The sequence below is a fragment of the Carassius gibelio genome, chromosome A8 (assembly GCF_023724105.1).
Source record: "Carassius gibelio isolate Cgi1373 ecotype wild population from Czech Republic chromosome A8, carGib1.2-hapl.c, whole genome shotgun sequence".
NCBI lineage: Eukaryota > Metazoa > Chordata > Actinopteri > Cypriniformes > Cyprinidae > Carassius > Carassius gibelio.
The window spans coordinates 10,740,299-10,762,364 of record NC_068378.1 but is presented as its reverse complement, the minus strand read 5'-3'; the positions used below and the strand labels follow the sequence as shown (position 1 = coordinate 10,762,364).

Genomic DNA, 22,066 nt, shown 5'->3' with positions numbered 1-22,066 from the left:
ACCAACCAGAACGGACAAAAACCAATCCAGCTCACTGATCATTAACTAGATGGGCAGACTAAATCAAAGGTGTATTACTGACGCTATAGAACTTCGAAGGAACAAAACACACCCACCAAAACCTGATAACCCCCCGATGACTCTCTTAATAAAATGTGCATTAAACTATGGTCCGCATGACTGCAAAACTTTCTTTTTTTCAGTGGTGCGGTTCTTATTCGTACACAGTATATGACATAATACAATCAATAATCTATTTATATAGTCTATATTTAATTTTTTGCTTTGTAAAAAAAAAAAAAAAGGCGTTTAATGTGTTGTTTTTCTTTTCTTGGAGTACTGTTACCTAACCATTTATCGATAGAGAGCCTGTTGAAATCCATTCAGTCAAGACCGCTGGAGAAGCTTTCATTAGCACTGAAAAACAATTCAGACAGGTAAGATTCATGACACAAGACTGAAGAAGCATGTACGTTTTATTTGGCCATATACTATTTTTCATGTTTTTAAAAAGGAGACCCTTATGCTCACCAAGGATGCATTTGTCCGGTCAAAGATTCAGTGAAAACAGTAATATTGTAAAATATTATTATAATTTAACATAACTGTGTTCTATTTGAATATATTTTTAAATATGATTTATTCTTGTGATGCAAAGCTGAGTTTTCAGCATCATTACTAGTTTTCAGTGTCACATGATCCTTCAGAAATCATTCTAATATGATGATTTGCTATAAACATTTCTTATTATTAACATTGTTTCGGGATCCTTTGATGAATTTAAAGTTCAATGGAACACTTTTTTGAACTATAAATCATTTTTAACATTAAATAAATAAATGAATGAATAAAATAAATGTATGATATTATAATAAATCTAATTAATCACACATTTCATGTCTATTGATTCTGAACATATGTGGCATTTCCTTGGGCTTCTTGGTAGAAGCTCAGAACCAATCAAAACAAATAAGATATTAATAAGATATTATTTGTAATAGCTAAAGGAAAAGTGTTTGCTAAAGGAATAAAAGTAAATTATTAAGGGAGCAATAAACAGTAAAGCATCATCACAGAACAAAGCCAAAAGATTTCACAAACCGACAAATGACAGCAACAAAGAGAGAAGGCAGAAACAATCGAACAAAACTGGAGGGCTTTATGAGATATGTACCACAGAAATCTGTGTTGTGTACTGAAAGGTTTTTTGTTGTTTGTTTTTTTGTTTTTCGACGATGTCCAATGAAAAGAGATTTGCAGCAGTGAGGTTGTGAGGTGTAAAGACATGGACTAGTGCATGCTTATATTTTCTCCAAAAACATAATTAGGGGTTATATCCACTTGAACCAACACCAGTTAGGACAAAGTTTTATATAATTGTCCTTTAGGATTGTCAGTTAAAGCAATCAGAAAAGGTTCAGATTGTTGATAAGATTAAACATGCAACTCCATATATTGATACGTAACATGCCCAAATTACGCTTGCAAACACATTGGAATCAATTAAGATAAGTTTAACGCATACAGTACATTTATATTTATATAGTTTGATACTGATGTCTGAATGTTTAATGTTGGATTATAATTTGAGCAATTTGTGGATTCTGCACATTATATTAGTAGAGTAACATTAAAGTTGTAATAAGGATAATAAGGATATTTTTATAATGTTTTCATTACATATTATAATTAATAACGGTCTCACTGTTATGTAAGATAATTGGCACAAAGGCACAAAGCTTAAGAAACAGTGATATAACTTTGACGAAAGCAACCTTTCACCATTTTACCTAGTTTCACCTTTGCAAAAGTAATACAAATAAAAACGTGAAGATTTTTTTTTTGTGCCTATTTGGCAGCTGCCACTTTTTAAATAACTTGAATAGTTCAGTAGATATGCTATAATGCTTGTCTTTTGGCACTTTAGACATTCTATACTGTTTAAATACTGAAATAGAATTGTTGCATAATTACAAAAAAAAAAATAGATTATAGACCCCAAATAATTGTAAAGATATTAACAAAAATTAAACATAGTTACAAATAAATAGAATGAGATCCACAAAATAAATTGTAGAGTTTCAGAAACATTGTGACAAAAGATTGTTGGAGTGTAAGGCTTCTTAATATTTCCATCGAATCAGTGAATGAGGGTAAACTTATAAATGATATAATAGCATTCAAAGATGCAGTGCATCATCAGTACCGGCCTCATGACGTGTCCAAAGCAAACAGAAATCTGCTGCGATGCTGTCTACACTGGACGAGGTGCGACATGACGAAAGACAAATGATTCGCACATTTGCTTTGATGTGTGCCGTTGCAGTTACAGCTGTTGCAATGCAGCGACACAGAGAAGAGTAGACATGACATATGGCAAGGTTTATTTAGCCTTTTAAAGCACAATCATGGTAACAAATATATAACACGTGTAATATCAAATATGGGCTCAAATCATCCCTCAGCATCCTCAGCCTCAGCATCACTGCAGCTTGTACTGCGGATTGAGAGTGGACAATGTAAATAAAAACCATGCATTAACTTTGGATGCTGTTAAGTAACTTTTACAATCAAAGCTTGTAAGTCTGATTCATAGAAATTACTGTTTGCGAGATCAAGTGTTTTAAATGTCCTGTCTTACATTTATATGAATTTTTATTCAACACACCTGCACCATATCCTCCCCAAACAATGGCAACTTTGTGATACTTTAAATTAATGTTTGAAAATATTAGTAATACTTAGATCCACATAGCTGCTCGCATATATCATTTAAGTGGCTTAGGGAAAAACTTTTGTTTGACGGCAATTTAACCTTTTAGACAATCTCAAATGTTTATGATGAGGCTGAATCCTGTTATTTATAAGTCACAAATGAATACCAGGAAAAGTTGTTTGTGACATAAAAATATATTTTTGTGAATATGTTTTTTATTTGCAAATCTCATTTTCTTTATTTGACAACAACAAATAAATATTTGTTTGTTTGTGAAACTCTATTTATTTGTGGATCTCATTCTATTTATTTGTAAGTATGTTTAATTTTGGTTAATATCTTTACATTTATTTTTGGGTCATAATCTGTTTATATTGAATTATGCAACAATTCTATCTCCATGTTTAAACATCCACAGTTTTCTATGCACACAATGTATAATGTGGACAAATGGTTCATCTGATCAATAAATAGGCGATTATGACAATATTTGGTTTGTGTAAAATTTGGAATGTGGCAAAAAATGACGTAAATTTGCATAATCAAAACATATTTGTATGTATTTCACTGTTAACAAATATCATTTTCAGTGATTAAATCTGCATTATATATATATATATATATATATATATATAAACAATATAAATGGGAATGACAATGAAATAGAAATGCTTGTTTTGTTGTAATGAGAGATGAATTTCAGCATGAGTAAAGTCACTGCAAAAAACGCTTTTACATTTTGTCTTCTACTAAAAAAAAGAAAAGATAATACCTGTACATTTTAATTTCTTTTTATTTTGTCATTGAAAAATAACTTTTTCAATGCATTTTGAAATAATAGAACATTTACCTTTTTATTTACTGTGAAACTTACTAAAAATGTTGCGTTCTATCTTTATTCGTACAGTACATTATCTTGTATCTTGATGACTGTAAGACATGTATTCCTATATTTGTGAATGATTACCTGCCCTGTCCTTGAGAATCCAATTAATGAAGATTAGTGTTATCAGTGTGTGTTATATGACTGATAATACAGATACTCAGGACAGAGTGCCAGTTGCCATAGGAACAGGAAACATAAGCTGATCCATGATCACTCTCAGAGTCTCTTATGAAAGGGGTTATGCTTTTTTACAGGGGTTGTTTTATAAATGCATAAACCACTGATGAATAAACACATACATCAGGATCAAATAACCATTTTTAGATTAGAAAAATTTCACTCACTTTCCACTTCCTGGACTTCAAACCACCAGCATTGTCATGTGAAGTAAATATTGCTGCCCATACAATTCTTAATTATGTAAAAAAATGTTGATACACAATTTGATATACATTCATTATTTTGATCGTGCTGTACAAAAGTTCAGGAAATGGCAAAATATTGTTTGAAACGTATAAATCTTTCAAATGCTGAAAAATGAAAGAGGGGTCAAAAAAAAAAAAAAAAAAAAAAAAAAAAAAGGGTCCAAGAAAGTAAAAGTGAATTAGAATAAAATTCCAGGAGTGTTCATTTAGTGCTTCTATCGGTTTTTTTTTTTTCAAGGTTGAGTGTCCCTTTAACACTAGTCTGGATCTTTTAAATCATGATACTGTACATCAAGCCATCAGAGAGCAGAGTTCTTCAGCAAACACCTGTCTGGACACTGGAGATTGGGCACAATAACTTTATTATTTATTATTATTATGGTTTCTGAGGGTGTGTGAGAATGGCTTTTCTTTAGTCTCATCCCTTATTCTTGAGTTTCAGAGTCTTGTATTATTTATTCACTGTAAAAGTTGTAAACTGTTGTAAGGACTATAAAAACCAAGCAACGGTCTCATGGAAAACATATCTATTTTACCAGGTGGTTATTTAACATGAATTTGTATGATGTGAATCATACGAAAATGTCTTTTTAGAAAACCAGTAAGCATAAGAGTGTGTGTGTATGGATGAAGACTGGCACTGTACAGTATGCGCACTATTTTGCACACTTATCGATAAGCACACATGTAGACTCATGGTTATGGGCACATAAATTATCTTTTCAACATATAGTTTCTGTGTGGAGGGACAATATATGTTGAACTTTACCCAGCATGTTCTGGCAAGTGATAAACTATCAACTAACTACATCTTTTCCCTGCTCATAATCTTTTATTCTTTTATCTTTTTGGTGTCAAAATACCTTTACATGTATTTGACTAAAATTATAAATTTCTTGATTACAATGATGCTTAACATGTCTGCTTTCTGTACCAGGTTGGCAATATTACATAGATTTTGACTGATTTTGAAAAAAAAAATCATTGATTTGGATTTATGCATGTTTGTGTGTAAGCATATACAGTAAGGTCAAAAGTCTAAGTCCACTATATTAAGAAGCTTGATTTAAAAAAAAAACCTGATGATTGTGTTCTCCAGCATGATTTGAGATGATCCAAAGAGCATCTTGAGCTTCAGTGTCACAAATGTACTTACAGTATTTGATCAGTAACCTACAAATAGTGTCGCATTCTAAACATTTCTTAATCATCGCCATAATGTTTCTTTGTTTTTCCAAAATCCTAAAACTTTAAGCTTATTTCAAGGTTTGAATTAGATTTTGAAGCTTAGATTTTCAGCGTGAACGCTTGTATGCTAATCTTTGTGAATCAAGGTGCATGACTGTGGCATGTGCATTGTCTTGAGTTCATAACAGTGTGTAATTTGATGGTTTTTTAAGGACATGGAAACTTCAAAAATTTCAGATTTCCTCATGTGCATATGTTCACTGTCATCACACCTACATAATCAATTCACGTCATGAATGAAGCAAATGGATCTCGCAGTTGTCACCTACATCAGGCCTGTGTTGAGGTGGCACGGACCACCGCTGTCAGTTTTAACCACTGAGTGGGCTAACTTTACTGTGATGATGAAATGTGACAGCACGACTCTGATCTAGAGGAAGTAACCTGCCTCAACCCTTTTGTCTGCATTGACAGCAGTATTTGAAACAACCTTTTTGTTTTGAAACATTGGTTCACCCAAAAATGAAAATTTGATCATCCTCAGGCCATCCAAAATGTAAATAACCGTGATTTTATTTCTTCATCTAAACATATTTGGAGATTACATCTTTGGAGATTGCATTACATCACTTGCTCCCCAAACTCTGCAGTGAATGGGTGCCATCAGAATGAGAGTTCAAACAGCTGATAAAAACATCACAATAATCCACAAATAATCCACAAGTGATGTAATGCTACATTTCTCCAAATCTGTGCTAATGAAGAAGCAAACTCGCCTGCATCTTTGATAACCTGATAAGATATTTGTGATATGAAAATGTTTATTTGTCAGATTTGTATCCTTTGTGACTGTCCTCTTCATGGACATTTCTAAATAGCATGTGTTGCTATGGAATTTAGAATGTTTCTGCATGTATGACATCATAAGGGTTCTTTGACTCTGAAGTGACATTTCTGAAGAATGCCAAAGTTTCACTTTTTATATTTTGAAGGCCACACCTCACTGTCTCTACTAAATGGCTTTTGCATTTCTTTTCGGCTGGCTTTTGATTCTGGGTTCGTGTCCCAGTGTGTGGTCCTGTCTGCAGTGTGACCAGGTGATTCGTAATGTGCATGAAGACTTCCTGTCCTCTGTCAAAGACATCACTGTCCGTGATCAGATCGAACTGCAGCAAATCATTGAGCACGCTTATGTCAACTATCGGGACACCAGCAGACTGTTTCATGGAGTCATAGGTACTGCAGTTATATAATCGGGAGTAGCTGGGAGATACTGCTATTCATATCTGTAGATTTAGTAGGAATTATTGTGTATAGAGCACATTTTCTATAATCTGAAATAAAACTATCATCTGACATAAAAATAAATAAAACAGACACATATATAATCAACCAATAAAAATGACAAAAAGACAGAATAAAAAAATTATAAAATTAATAAAAATTACAATAACAAAAAAAATAATAATTAGAGGGTGGCAGACCTTGAGAAATATACACATATATATATATATATATTTTTTTTTTACAAAAAAATTGTTGGTCACTATACCTATTTGTTTTGTAGTTTTGATGACTTTGCTATTAAAAAAAAAAAAAAAAAACTGGAAAATGATTGTGTACAAGACACTTTTTTATGTCTTCAAATCATATTTCTAAATGATGATGTGGAACGCTATCTGATGTTTGCTTTAGATCCTACAACACTCTATCGTGCTCGGACAGAATATCAGAGTGAATTTAAGAGGCACTGGAAAGAAGACAGGACAGGTGAATGCTTATGGATGCAGATTATATACTCTCACCTTTTAAGAAAAAAAAAATGTCTAGTCTTTTTATTTTAGACCAAAAACCATTTATTTTAGACCAAAAACCATTTAAATCTAATGCTGTGTAGTTTTTGTTTAGATTCTATTCAGTGGGATATGATTAATATTGTGGAGAAAGGAAAGAGAATCCTTCGGAAACATTTGGAGGTTTTTGTTGCCCAAGGTAGAGTGCAGCAATAACTGGTCAGAACATCTGATTCTCACTAATTATCTTATTAGCATATCTTACTAATTATCTTGTTTTGTTATTACTTGTTTTCATAGGTCTGTGTCCAAATAAATGTGGTAAGTACAAATTCCGGTTTCCGATATTTCTCTATAATATTGTTCTGAATATATTAACAGTCAAGATTTGTACACACATATTCTTTATTTAGTACACTGAAAAGATATTGGTGTGGAAATGAATTATTCTCCATAAATGCTTGTAAATTTTGACAAATGATTACAAAGAAACAGCAAGTAACGTAATAAATGAAATGTGAAATGGTTGAGTATACAGAGTATGAGTATGATGATGCGTATTTTATAACTCGCTGAAGGTGTGTGATTGAATACAGATGCTTGTGTGTTAAGGGCTATTGTATCAAAGAGTGATGAACTGCACTTCCTGTCAGTATGGGCTCTATACGTGTTTGTCAGCCACGCCGCCTCTAGACTGTGGAGGTGAGAAAACACCACCGGATACACACACCAGGATGATTTTAGCTGACTATATGAACACATCACACTCTTTTGTCCTTCTCTCTTCTTTGTATTCTCTCTGTTTCCATTAGAGCATCATCTCGAGGCAGATGAAGGAGAGGAGGTGGTGCTGGACTGTTTCCTGCCCTGGCACGCTCTTATAGTTGGACAGACCGAGTACCATTACTCCTGGCATCCTGGAGAGAAGAATGTACATGCACACAGACACGCAAACACATCTGCTGTTTTCAAAGAATCAAACAACTCCCATGTAAAAATAATAATAATAAAAAAATTTTTATATATATATATATATATATATATATATATATATATATATATATATATATATATATTAGATATGTACTCATTACAATAATATACTTTAAAAAGAATATACTTCAGTGTGTACTCAATGTAATGTTTTCAGAAACTTAGTTGCGTGTTATTTGAAAATGAATGAAAATTTATTTCAGTTTAAATTTATTTATGAAAATTTATTTGAATTTAAGACCCATTTACGTAGGACGTAAGTGCATCTTCATAACTAATTTCATAATTTTGTCTTTAAAATTTGGTTAAAGCATTCTGCATCATTTACTGACAAGTATTTTATTTACAATATATTAACTTTAAATGTAATATTGAATAACACTGAATATATTGAATAAGTTAAAATTATAATCAAGCACTTTAAATGGGTTTTAGTTTTTGAGTCAACCCTTCAAAATAAGAGTAGCTACTTTTTTAAAGCATGACAAAAGGTTATTAAAATGATGATTTTAAATGCACTTTAAGGTGAAACTTTTAATTTTACATTACTACAAAGCGCACTTTTTAGAAGTGTACTTAAGTGTTTTAAGAAACAGTTGATAAGCTACAGTTTTAAATACACTTAAGTACTGATCTTTCCAGAGATCCACAGACCAGATAACACTGACTTTAATTTGAATCTAATTACGAAATTGTACTTAAACACAGACTTTTTATTATTCATGGCAAGCTGTCACAAGACGGGGAGTATGAAGTGCTGGTGGTGACAGAGGAGTCTAAAATAGTTCTCAATCAGCTGAAAGTCAATGAGGAAGGCACATACCGCTGCCTCCTACAGGATCAAAAGGACACTGCACTGTCCCGCATGTATTTCAAACTGAAAGGCAAGTGATGTTTATTAAAAGTAATAACTCACTGAGGTCTAGTCTAGATTTGTCCTCCTCTCATCTGTCTCTCTTTCCCTCAGTCAACCCACTGCCATCTACAACCCCTAGACTGATGGTGACATTTCCGTCCCTGCCCTCGGGTTATGATGCCACACTTCACATCCTCCAGAGGAGCAGTTTTATCATTATACTGAGTTTACTGACTGTACTCAGCATCACAGGCAGCCTTGTCATCATAGTGAACCTCAGGTATGTATTAACAGGCTGGTTAGATGCAAAGCAGCGAACCTGTTAAAAAGGGACTTTTTAGTTTGAACAACAACAAAATAGCAAATGGGCCAAAATAAAGATAGGGAAGGACAGAATGAGTAATTAGATTATCAAGCTGTTATTTTCCAGAGAGGACTTGTGGGTGTTACCTGGATTTGGTTCACAAAACACATTTATTTAAAAAAAAAAGAAGAAAAAAAAAAAGAAAATGTGGATGTGGATGTGTTTTATTGACAATGTTTATTGAATGCTTTGTATATTTTGTGTTACTATTACTGTATATATAGTAACAGTATTATATTTAAGTCGAATTTCACTTCATTCAAGCTTCCATTAAGTGGCATTTGTTTTATATTTGTATTATAAATGAATTATAATCAGGCCCACAATCTGCATGGAATGGGATGGAATTACTGTCATTGTTTGTTTGTGAAATATTGAGGCCAGTGTTTTTACTGTTAACTAAAACTATTACAAATCCTTTTCATATGTTCACATTCATATTTTAAAGCTCCTAACACCCTAAAACTTTCTAAAACTTAAACTAAATTATAATTTAATTTAAACTGAAAATAAAGGCTTATTTAAAATATCAGTGCTTGTAATTAATAACACAATAACACAACTATCAATAATATTGTACCTTGTTTAAACATATTCTTAAGAATTCCAGATAGTGTGTGTTTTGTTGTCTTGCAGACTATAGATACTTTAAGTAACATACTTCACAACATGTATATTCATGTAAGATACTTTTTTTTGTAAGATACATTACAACATATATGTTAAAAGTATATGTATGAGCTGAGCTGCAGGGAATTCGAGAATGGAGGGGAGGAGAGAATGAGAGTGGGGGATCTGCGATGGCACCCTGCTGATTTTGTCCAGAGAGACAGCATTAGGAAGGAAGTACTCTTTGTTTGCATCCATTCTGTCATGTTGCTTTGTGCCGCTCTGACAGACTGACCATGAAGCGACAGGACGACACGAGAGACAGCAGGAGAGGAGGAGAGGAGGAGGATGGGGAGGACATCGAGCTGATGAGTGTGACAGAATGAGGGATGTGATCCAAAGAGACACATGAATAAAAGACCACAGACACACAGGAGACTGATGAGTTTCAAATGTGTCCATTTAAAAGATCAATATATGTATATATGTTAAAATCATGTTAGGGTCAGTAAGAATTATTATTTATTTTTTTATGTAATACTTTTAAATATATTAAAATAAAGACATATTGCTTATAATATGACATTGAGGAACGGCTGCTAAAATTTCAGCTTTGGGAGAAATTGCATAAAACAGAAAACGGTTGTTTGAAACTATAACAATATTTCACAATATTACTATTTCACGTATTTTGATCCAATAAATGCAGCCTTGGTGAGCATAAGAGACTTCTTTTAAAAAAATGATAAACATCTAACTTTTAACTGTATTTATATGTTTATAATATCTTAATATTATTACGTCACTGGGGATTCGAGGGAAAGTCCTTTAAGTCATAAATACTAAAATATCTGACGTATGCTGATATATCACAGCTGTATTCACAACTATACAGAACTCAAAACTGTTTCACACACACACACACACACAAACACACACACACACACACACACACAATTGTGTGTGTATATATATATATATATATATATGAATATTTTTATATATATATATTTCATATATATATATATATATATATGAAACGTTGATAGCAATTTTAAGTCAATAAATGAAAGAAATGAATAGAAACTTCAATCGGCAATAGTTTATACTGAAGTTAATGACATTATTATTTTCCATCAAGTCATGTGACAAACGTAGGGACAAGCTCTAGAGGTAGATTTTCATGGGTAATTTATTTGGGGTTTATTTCAGTGGTTAATGTCATTTTCATTATTATCTGTCCACCAGGTCCTGTCATATGTTATTCAATTACACACTGAGTCACACACACACACACACACACACACACACACACACACAAACACCCTATGTAAAATATATAAATTCACTGGTAATAAAAAAAGACATGTTTCAGATGAATGAATGCCACGTTTTGGTTGTGCAGACACGTGGGAGAGAGCAAAAGATAAAGTGGGAGAGGTTAATCTCTCGGATTACAATGTTTTTCTAGAATTAATATTCCCCTGCCAACTGGTTAATCCTGGGGATTATTCGCTCTTCTGGCCAGAGGAGAGTACGCTGAAAACTCTCAAACACTTGTGAAGTTCCCCTTTGGTAAGTGAGAGACTGTCAGACTTCCTGTTCAGCACGGCTTCATCTGATTGATGATGGCTCTGTTTTTCAGTTCTTTCAGTTACAGTATTGTGTTCGGCGTGAACAGGTGGCTGAAGTCTCCCGTGCACTTCACAACATTTATCAGGAGTAACTTTGCTCATGTTAAGTGAATTTTATTTGTATAGCACTTTCCACAGTATTTCACTATTTCACAGCAGCTTTGTAGAAAATGGCAGTGTTAATGTTTATAATATCTTTATATTATCATGTCACTGGAGATTCTGGGGAAAGTCCTTTAAGTTGCAGGAAGTGATCCATTTTGAAAGTTCTGCTCAGTTGTGATTCTGAGTGACTGGTTTTGATGCTTCCATCTATTGTTTATCTCCTTTCTGCATTTTCCTATTGTTTTACTGAGACGGGTGACGTCACGGGTAGACACAGGTCGAATAGTTGTTCCAAAACATTTTCTCTTTTTCATTTGTTTTCATGCTGTTACCTACATTAGTTTTTTCTTCCTCAAGCTTGTTTGATTGTTTTCTCTGGAACAGAATACGAAACAGAACACTTGTATAGAATAAGTACAATTTTCACTGGATTACTCATCAATTTCCTTTATGAGACAGAGACGTTTGATTAAACAAACGTGGAGGGGACATCCCTCAAGCAAACATTATTTTAGCTACATACATCAAGATATAGTCAAGAGTATTAATATTAGGGATGTGTCAACATTCATGACTTCCAGAAATCATTTGATCTGCAGTTAACAAAGGAAATAGTAAAATGTATTAATAATAATAATAATAATAAAAACAATATGCATGTCTACACACCTGTTGGTGATTACCAGATGATAAAAGTATCAAATATTTACATTTAAATTGTTTTAATTATTTTTAATTGAATGTATTATTATAATTTAAAATTCAATTCTAATTTAAAATGTATTTAATTTATGACAAATTAATGTATATGCCATTATTATCATATGTACAAGGATTCATCCAGGATATATGTCGTCACAGTTTTGTTTTATTGAATTATTTTCCGACAGTAAACGGCCCTATTTTGTTGCTACGGCAATAAAGGACATTTCTATATCTTTTTCTCTGCCAAACAGGAAGTTGTGACATTACATGGCCCGTTACTCTAACCTCAGCCCACAGCACCATCCTCACAACAGTTTACCCATTTAAAATGAACACCCTCATCCTGACTCCCTCACAAAACCACATATTATTCAACGTTACACACACACACACTGAATGTGACAGGTGTACATGCATATAGTGAAATAAACAGATGCGAATGGAAACAATGGAAAACATTATATCTCTTTTATATTTTATTTATCTAACAAAAATAGTTCCAACTCATTCTGAGTTGCTTGCTTTTCAGTTTTTATAGACATATTACCTGAAGTAGCATCAAGAACTTGAGCAACAACAATGGTATTCGACTTACTGCCATGGTAGGAAAATCCCATTTTGTGTAATTTAGATACAGGCCAGGAGCATGATTGTATTCATTTTATTTGAACATATTCATTTTTTTATTAACTGCACTAAATTAACAAACTACACATGAACAGTTGGTCTCATATCAAGTGGAGTGAGTCTTCACTAAATTCTCATTTAATGTGATGACGATGGTGTTGCATCACAAACCAGTTCTTTGACATGTAAAGACATGCGCTGAAATTCAGACTAATATCAGGCAAGTACGAACACAAAACCTCATATTCTTGAGCTTGACAGGAGGAGGAGTGTGGGATGGAAGAGTGGCCGCAGCTGTGGGAGAAATTGTCGGGGAAAAAGACGGGGGAGAGACAGAGTGAATGAAGGGAAATTCAAGACTGAGGGAGTGGAGGAGAGAAGAGGACGGAGCTGAACTCAGCTGCTCTTTATACACACATTCAGAGAAAGACAAACAGTGCATGGGAGGATCCTCCTCCTCTTCCTTTAACAACAGTGGTTTTAGTTTTGCTTTGCAATTTTAGGCTGAGTTGAACACGTACAAGTTTTTATTCTTAACCATCAACCGAAATTTTACAATATTTTGAAATACTGTGCAGAAATAATGTCAATCAATGCAATGATTCAAAAGGTTTCTCAACATTTTAACCTCCATGTTCTGATTTCAGAGAACTATTGTAACAGCTCAGTAAAAAATATACCATGTATCAAGTTGATATATCATGATACAATATTTCTTAATCTTAATCTCAACATTTCTAATTGGCAGTGTGTGATTAAAGTGTGATTAAATTATCCCACACTGCAGCACAATATGACTATTTATTGTATTTACAACAGTTTCTCATGTAATGGCAGAAAATATCCTAGTCTGCATTGATTTCACTGCCAAATTCTGAATAAAGCATTTTATTATATTTTAAAAAATCATTGTTATCTTGAATCTTGTAAAATTCTGGCAGTGTGTGATTAAAAATGATTCCGTAATATATTTTATATTGATGAAGGTGTGGAGAGGTCAAAACAATGAATAGCAAATACATTGCATTCAAAACTAATGATATTAACGACATTATATATTATATCATTACTATACCTATTATATCATTACTTGAGTTTGGGGTCTCGTGGAACCTGGAAAGCAATCAATACTAAAATTATTAAAAAAGGTGTAGATATACACTCCTGCCATCTGTTTATTTTAATTTCTTAGCTGATCATTAGTGGTTTATTTTTTATTTTTAGTTGTGTCAGTTTAGCTGAAACAGAATTAGTCAAACTGATACCAGTCACATGATAAACATCGATAATATCTGCCACCTTTAATGAGGTCGGAGGAAAAATAAAACAAAGACTTAAATATCTAAATTAATATTATGAGATACACGCACACCACAGAAATGTTCTGACACCCCACATATAAAAACATTCAAGTCAATTGCAACTGAACATGAGAGTTAAGAATAATCTCTCTTTTCAGCATGAGGCATAATGATGTCATTTTAGGTCATGTTGGTTAGATTGACCACAAGGCGTTTTTAGTTTTCAGATGGGGGTGTTTTTGAGCAATAGCAGTCTGTATTCTTGTGATGTATCATATTTGATAGGATGTATCAATCATAAATGAGGAAGCAGCATTTCCATTTTCAGATATGTGACTCAGACACACGCACATCCTCACACATTTTAGTAGTAATGTTTGTTGTTGTCATTTCAAATTAATTAAAAGTGAGCTCAGACGTGGGGGACGTTCCACACTGTACAGAAATAAATGTGGGTGAACTTTTTTTTTATGTCTGTTTTATTACTGGCTATTAGTTTCTACCTTCCTTTAAGTTTTGGTTACTAGTTTCTGTACTTTTATTTAAATCTATAGTTTATTCCTGCCTACAAGTTGCTGTACTTTCACAGTTATTTTTAAAGTGGTGGTCCTACAATTGATTACAATAAATGCTGACTTCATACTGTGACGGCAATGTGAACAAAAGCAGCAAATGACTGTGGTCAAATAACTATCTGCATCTATGTTTTATTAATGACGTATTTATTCACACATTAACTGCAGTTGTGTGGTGTTAGACTTCCAAGCATGACTTAATTGCATTTTTATTTTTTTTATTTTTCTGACGTACGATTAAAATTATTTTTTTTGACTGCAGTAACCGATGTTAAGTTGCAGTCCCGGTTGATGAGTCAGACTAATAGTTCACCTGACTCAGCTCACCAAAAATCCCCAACCACCCATAAAGGTTTGGTTCACCCAAAAATGACATATAGCTACATATAACTACACATAGTCAGAAGCAACGGTTTGAAGTCAAAAACATCAGTTATGATCAGACTTCATAGTCAATTACTTAAGTATCTGTGTTGTGATGAATTTGTCCTTAACCTGGAAGAACATAATGTGAGTCAGGTCATTAGGTACAAATTGCAAACGTAAAAATGCAAATGAATAAACTTGTGTAATTTTTGCTACATAATAACCAACTGTGTTCTTGCTAGGAGAAACTGAATTCAATTGTAAAAAGGTCCAAGATCCCAGCCAAAGTGAACACTAATGACATTACTTAAACTATTATCCCACACTGCAGCACAACATGACTATTATTTATTGTATTTACAACAGTTTCTCATGTAATGGCAGAAAATATCCTAGTCTGCATTGAGTTCACTGGCAAATTCTGAATAAAGCATTTTATTATATTTAAAAAAAAAAATCATTGTTATCTTGAATCTTGTAAAATTCTGGCAGTGTGTGATTAAAAATGATTTCAAAATATATTTTATATTGAAAAGGAGCATTCAAACATAGAGAGATGAAGGTGTGGAGAGGTCAAAACAATGAATAGCAAATACATTGCATTCAAAACTAATGATATTAGTCTGAAAAGCTGCAGAGCCAAAAAAGAGGGAAAAGTGCAGAGAAAGAGAAATAAGATGTGATTGGGACAGAGAGATTGAGAATGCAACCTCAGATTACAGACTGCTGTTAAACATTATCCAGCCCCTTGGGCCATTTAATTCCACACATAATCCTGTATTCAGAGTTCATGTTTTTTTTTCCACTTTATACCACATGGCCTATTTCTCCACTGCAGATTGTTCCATTCACAAGTACAAACCCTCCTTTATAGTGCTTCTGTGTGGACGTGTATGGAGAATGAGCTGGCTAGACACTGAGTCCTGGACAAGCACAATGAGGTGCATGCGTGGGAGGTTGTGCTTTTAAAGTCATTTAAGCATCCAGAGAACAACCTGCTCCTTAATATCTGCAACTGTGCTGTTTGCTCTTAGGGGTTAAAAATAGATGTACATTTGAAATTGATCTGTTTGTCTTTGCGTTTGTCCAGTCACATATAGAATTGATTTTAGCGTAAACTTTTCAAATTTGTTAAATTACTAGGGAGCTAATTATATAGTATATATGTTTTCTGCATAAACCTGCAATATATATATATATATATATATATATATATATATATATATATATATATATATATATATATATATATATATATATATATATATATATATATATATATTTGTTTGTTTTTTTTTGTTTACAGTGATGTGAAATACATATATCACACAAATATCACACAATACATCGGGTTGATGATGTCATGGTACATTTCCTAATCTCATGAGAGTTGATTCTAATCAAAATTTCTATTTGAGTACCTCTTTTCAATATCGCATTACTTATTTGGGGTCTCAGAGACACCAGATAGGCCTATTGCTAAATAAAATGACTAAAATTGTGACATATTACATTAACATATTACATATACAATAATCTGCCCCCTAAGATTTTTTTGATCAAATCGACAATGTGAAATTTTTTATGTACTTTGGAATGCATTATGTTCAATAAAACAATAAAATAATAATATATTATTTTAATCTGACCACTGTTCTTTATTATTTTCTGAAGTTATTAGAAACTTGACAGATATCTTCATTTCTATTTTTCTTTGTTTGCAAAACATTTATATTGTAGCCTATACAAATTGTATTGCAGCAATAAGTAGGCTACATCTGCATTGTTTGTGTGTTTAGTTTTTTTCTCAGCATCTATTGGGTCTATTTGTCATTTTAGCAGTTATTCTCTGCTGACAGCTTGCATCACCCACTGAAACTGTATGCTACACCTATGGAAAGTTGCAGAGCGGTGTATTTTACCCACACTAAATTACATGGTACGGCCAAGCATGAAAATGCATCATCGCCTTCAGCGCGTGGTTTTGATGTTCCTGATTTAACGTTGTGATCTTGCCCGAGGCCCTCAGGCCAACCACAATGGTCTCATAATAGACCGTATTCTACACTTCACGTGTGTGCGTGTGTGTGCTGTGGTTTTACAGCTCTATGGTACTGCTTAAACTAACGTCACAAAATAAAAAAACACGGGTAACCCCAACGACCACGTGCCGGTGGGAGAAGAGGTGAGAGCGTAAAGAGCCATATATGGAATGTCGTTCTTAGTCAACGGGCCATATATGGTGCTTCCGTGCGTGACGTCTGTTCCTTATGTGGAAAACGAAGGCGTGGCTGTGGCGGAGGAGAAGCGATACAAATACTGTTTCCAACCCCGCCTGTACTGTAGAAGCACATCTACTGACAAATAAAAGACTTTACAACTAAGCTTTGACGAAATACAGGGAACGATTATATATATAAAAAAATCGATTTTCTTTAAAAAATAAAAATACTGTGAAAACAAACCAGGTCAATACGGACCAAATAATATTGTGTCATCTAGTTGTATTATTGTTAATAGTTCTTAATTTCTAGTGGACTAACAGGTTCGTTCCCATACACTGCACGCGCTGTCGTGGATGCTGTGAAGAATATCCGTTTCTCCTCACGAGTGTTGTTTGTCTAGAGAGGTCATGGGTATCGGCGACCCTCTCGAGATCTCAAGTAGTGAGTTAGTTCATATTTTGCGGACTCCCACTGAGCTCTTCGCGTCTGGGGGATGCATCGTGTTGGACTGCCGGCCGTTCCTCGCCTTCTCCCGAGCGCACATCCTCGAGTCCCGCAACGTCAACTGGAATTCCATGCTGAGACGGAGGTCCAAGAGCTCCGTGGTGTGTCTGGAGTGGCTGGTGGCCGATAAGTCGCTCCTGGCCCAGCTGCGGAACGGGGACTTCTCTCCGGTGGTGGTGCTGGATGACAACAGTCGCTCGGTCCGAGATCTGAAGAGCGAGAGTCTGGCCAGTCTCCTCCTCAGCGCCCTTCAGTCAGAGGTCCAGTCTGCCTCGACGCACATCTGCTTCCTACAAGGTAAACGTCACAGAACTATATGTTGTCCGTGTTTTTTTTTTTTTGGGGAATAGCTACTGCAATTCAGTTAAACTGCTATATTTTATCACTGTAAAATTGGTGTAAAACATATAAATTAGCTACGTTTAAAGATACACACACACATTTCACTGTAAAAATGGCAGGTAAACAACAAAACACTCATGTGGTTACATCTGATTTGTTTTGGAATAATATGATTTGACATGACTCACATGACTCAGACATACTATATGGTCTTCTATTTCGACGAATTTAATTAGATTCTATAGTGCTGTATTTATCTGTTGAAAAATGTAACATATTTGCAAACTGCATAAGCAACTTTGCTTTATAAACTGTTAAAATGTTTTTTCAGGAAACATATACATGCATGCACACACACACACACAAACACACACACACACACACACATACAATGACATAACAAAACGCACAGAATTAACACCAAAATGTTTTCTTTGTCCATTTCTAGGTGGATTTGACGGGTTCTTCGCACATTATCCAGAGCTCTGCTTAAGCCCTACTGTCATGTGCTCAAATCATCCTGCTCTCAGCGATTCAGAGCCCATTGTTTCCGGAAGAAAGACTCCTCTCTATGATCAGGTTGGCTATTAGAAATCTTGAAATCATAATGAATTATCTCAATTTAAATCACAATGTCTTTTGAATGCACAGTGTCTCATTGACTTTTGTTCTTTTGTGATTTCTAGGGTGGTCCAGTCGAAATCCTCCCTTTCCTCTTTCTGGGCAGCGCACATCACTCATCCAGACGGGAGACTCTGGAGCGATGCGGGATCACCGCTGTGCTCAATGTATCCTCTTCCTGTCCCAACCTGTTCGAGGAGGAACTTCAGTACAAAACTCTGAAGGTGGAGGACAGCCTGGCCGCAGACATACGCGTCCTCTTTCCAGAGGCCATCCACTTCATCGGTAAGTCCTGTGGTATCGACAAAAAGACGTGTCTTGATTCTTCAGAAATATAATAATGACATAAAAACTAATGCTCACCTCCGCTGCATCTGCAGATTCGATAAAAGAGAGTGGTGGTCGAGTGCTGGTCCACTGTCAAGCAGGAATCTCCCGGTCAGCCACCATCTGCCTGGCGTACCTCATTCACGCCCGACGTGTCAGTCTGGACGAGGCCTTTGACTTCGTAAAACGCCGCAGACAAGTCATCTCACCAAACCTAGCTTTCATGGGCCAACTTCTTCAGTTCGAGACGGACGTTTTGTGCCCCTATTCTGTAATAAACAGAGAGAATAGTGGCACATTTTAAACTGGCCGCACTAACTTTCAGAAAACAGATCTACTGGCCACAGCTTTGACTTCAAAGACTGGGGCAGATCTGCAAAGGTGCTTTCAGAGAGTTTTAGTTTGATGCTATCTATGGCTGTACAAACAGAGAGACATGAGACATTTAATAAGGGGATCAAATGAGGCATCTCACCCTTTGAACTACACCATGAAATAACTCGACTTGTTTGGGTAACGTTTTAGATGGCATCAACTGACTACCAGTTCTTGATTGTTTATGGCAATACAAACTATACATAGATAAATGCCTTCCTGTGTTTCTAGACAACAGCGGCATCGCTGACACACTGCTACACCCAATAGCCCTCATGGAAAATTTTGACATTTGTCATTTTGACACTGTACTACTGACCCAAGATAACTTGTGTATGAGTTTCGATGAAACAGACAAACAACTTCTGTCATGCAAAGATGGGTAGTAATGTAGGCTAAAAGAGTATTTTGTTTTCATTTTAGCTTCAACAGTAATATATGTTTAGGATGTATGTGCACAGATTGTCATACTGTGAACAATGTTGCATCAGTCGATGTTCCGTTTGACTGCGGTGACTGATGTTGTGACCATATAAGGCTGTGACGTGTGGTTAGTCTTCGCTTTGGTAAATGTCAAGATTTTCCATGAAGTTACTGTCTAATTGTCAGCCTCGAGCAAGTTTAAAAGGGCAAAGACCTGACAAACTGTGATCTTAGGTCATTTTAAAAGTAAGTTTAATTGTTGCGATAGATAACAGGCACTGAAGCCTTTTTGTAATTTATTTTATTATTTTTTTTTATAAAGTGTTATTTTATTTCCTTTCTTTTTGTAAATAGTTATTTATATATTTTCATTCAAGAAATGCACTTTAAATTGCAATTGTTTTGATAATAATATCTTTTGTAAGCTATGTGGTTGACTTATTTCAGTATGTAAATAAATTGATTAATTTGTTTAATACAGAAATGAATGTATTTGTCTTATTATTATCATGTTTTTCAGAAACCTTATGGTCCTAAGAGCCCCCAGGGCTTAAACTTCATTGTGGGCCCCCCTCCATATGAGAATTAAAGCCCAAGTAATTACACTTAATATGAGAATGTGGCCACAGTTATATTCAATTATAATATTATATTTATTTTAGGTTTTTGAAAGAAGTTTATTATGCTCACCAAGGCTGCATTTATTTGATCAGGAAATAACTTTAATTTAATATCTAAAGCTGTATTTTCAGCAGTCATTACTATTTCTTCAGTGCCACATGGTCCTTCAAAATCAGTATGCATAACATTTTGATGATTTGGTGTTCAAAAAAGATTTCTTATTAATATCAACGTTGAAAACATTTTTTGAAGAATAGAAAGATTAAAAAAATAGCATTTACTTGAAACAGTGATCTTCAGTGTGTTGTGACTAAAAGGTTTCAGTTACGTAAAAAATATCAGTTGCGTCAAACGTTTGCAAGTTAGTGTTGCAATATTAAAGAGATCAGAGCTGCAGGGGTGTCATAAACAGATAACATTGCTAATTTCTTAGTTATTGTTGCAATAGTCATTGGCACACATTTATCTTCTCTTGCTCATCGCTGTGGTAATCACACAACTGTCCTACGTACATGATATAAGCAGCTGAAATCTTTTACCACAGCACCATCTGCTGGCGAAGTCAAAGGAGCTGACTGCGCATGTCAAAGCATAAATACAGTAGACCACAAAGTGGCAGTATTAGACTATTAACCTGAGTATGAGCAGGTCTCTAACGAACACGATTTATGATGATGATGATGATAATGATGATGATTTAATTCCCAAGCATCTCTGTGATTGCTGAATGCGTTGAAGGTGAGCAAATACCAGTGAAGAAGTAAAGCAACAAATACAGTTTTTGTTTTATAACTTTGGAGTGTTGTGTGGGATTCATCAGCAAATCAGAGATCAACAATCAAGGACTGTGTTACACAAGGTCGTTGCTGCCTACAGCCATCAGCATCTACAACTCCTTCATTGTGAGCGTGGCCATGGAAAACACTTATGGGTTTAGCTTTCTGACCAACTCTGATGGAGGTTCGAAGCACTTAGGGTGAAACAGATTGTGGTTGCCCATGTGAGGCAGATCCTGTGATGGCAGAGCTGATATGGTCATGAACAAACTCTCTCACATCTCCAGCAAAACTCAGAACGTTATCTGAAACTAACAGCTCTGGTGTGAAGCTATCTAGCAAACATTTGAACTTATTTGCTTACTCGCACAGCTGTAAATTGGATCTGTTTCATTTTGTGTCAGTTCCAATGAGGGCCTGGCAATATTTCTGAATTATATTTTACCCAGTAGCTTACATATTTAGGCTGTTAAAGCTCCTACACAGTAACTGTCTCATATTCAAACTTTTCATTTGACACTATTATTCAGACCACAGCAATTTCTGTCTCTTTGTTGTTGTTGTTGTTGTTTGTTTGTTAATTCACTTTTGAATACCTAAACATGTAATTAAAATTATCCTTACAGCGGGTTTACTTTTGTTTGGGAATCAAGTTTGCTTCAAATGACTGTCCTTAAAAGCTGTTCATTATGCAGCTACTGCTTGCATT

At 34.5% G+C, this 22,066-nt stretch overlaps 2 protein-coding genes across 2 annotated transcripts; both read left to right on the top strand.

Annotated features, from left to right (window-relative positions):
* The first annotated feature begins 6 nt into the window (after positions 1–6).
* On the top strand, positions 7–10,304 carry LOC128018418 (izumo sperm-egg fusion protein 1-like). The gene is made up of 10 exons (XM_052603897.1): positions 7–437; positions 6,285–6,451; positions 6,911–6,985; positions 7,124–7,207; positions 7,309–7,329; positions 7,621–7,710; positions 7,821–7,939; positions 8,732–8,885; positions 8,969–9,137; positions 10,120–10,304. The coding sequence occupies exons 1-10, from the start codon at positions 313–315 to the stop codon at positions 10,214–10,216; spliced, it is 1,101 nt and encodes a 366-aa protein (XP_052459857.1). The 5' UTR covers positions 7–312; the 3' UTR covers positions 10,217–10,304.
* Positions 10,305–17,485: 7,181 nt separating this feature from the next.
* LOC128018416 (dual specificity protein phosphatase 2-like) lies at positions 17,486–20,444 on the top strand. The gene is made up of 4 exons (XM_052603894.1): positions 17,486–18,169; positions 18,663–18,793; positions 18,901–19,120; positions 19,216–20,444. Exons 1-4 carry the CDS (start codon positions 17,776–17,778, stop codon positions 19,464–19,466), a joined length of 996 nt encoding a protein of 331 aa, XP_052459854.1. The 5' UTR covers positions 17,486–17,775; the 3' UTR covers positions 19,467–20,444.
* The last annotated feature ends 1,622 nt before the right edge of the window (positions 20,445–22,066 follow it).

Excerpts from the sequence above, each read along its gene's own strand:
- LOC128018418 (XM_052603897.1), top strand. The coding sequence starts at position 313 with ATGTGTTGTTTTTCTTTTCTTGGAGTACTGTTACCTAACCATTTATCG. Across the intron at positions 6,986-7,123 it reads CTGGAAAGAAGACAGGACAG|ATTCTATTCAGTGGGATATG; the intron begins GTGAATGCTTAT and ends GTTTTTGTTTAG. Across the intron at positions 7,208-7,308 it reads GGAGGTTTTTGTTGCCCAAG|GTCTGTGTCCAAATAAATGT; the intron begins GTAGAGTGCAGC and ends TTGTTTTCATAG.
- LOC128018416 (XM_052603894.1), top strand. The coding sequence starts at position 17,776 with ATGGGTATCGGCGACCCTCTCGAGATCTCAAGTAGTGAGTTAGTTCAT. Across the intron at positions 18,794-18,900 it reads AGACTCCTCTCTATGATCAG|GGTGGTCCAGTCGAAATCCT; the intron begins GTTGGCTATTAG and ends TGTGATTTCTAG. Across the intron at positions 19,121-19,215 it reads AGAGGCCATCCACTTCATCG|ATTCGATAAAAGAGAGTGGT; the intron begins GTAAGTCCTGTG and ends CTGCATCTGCAG.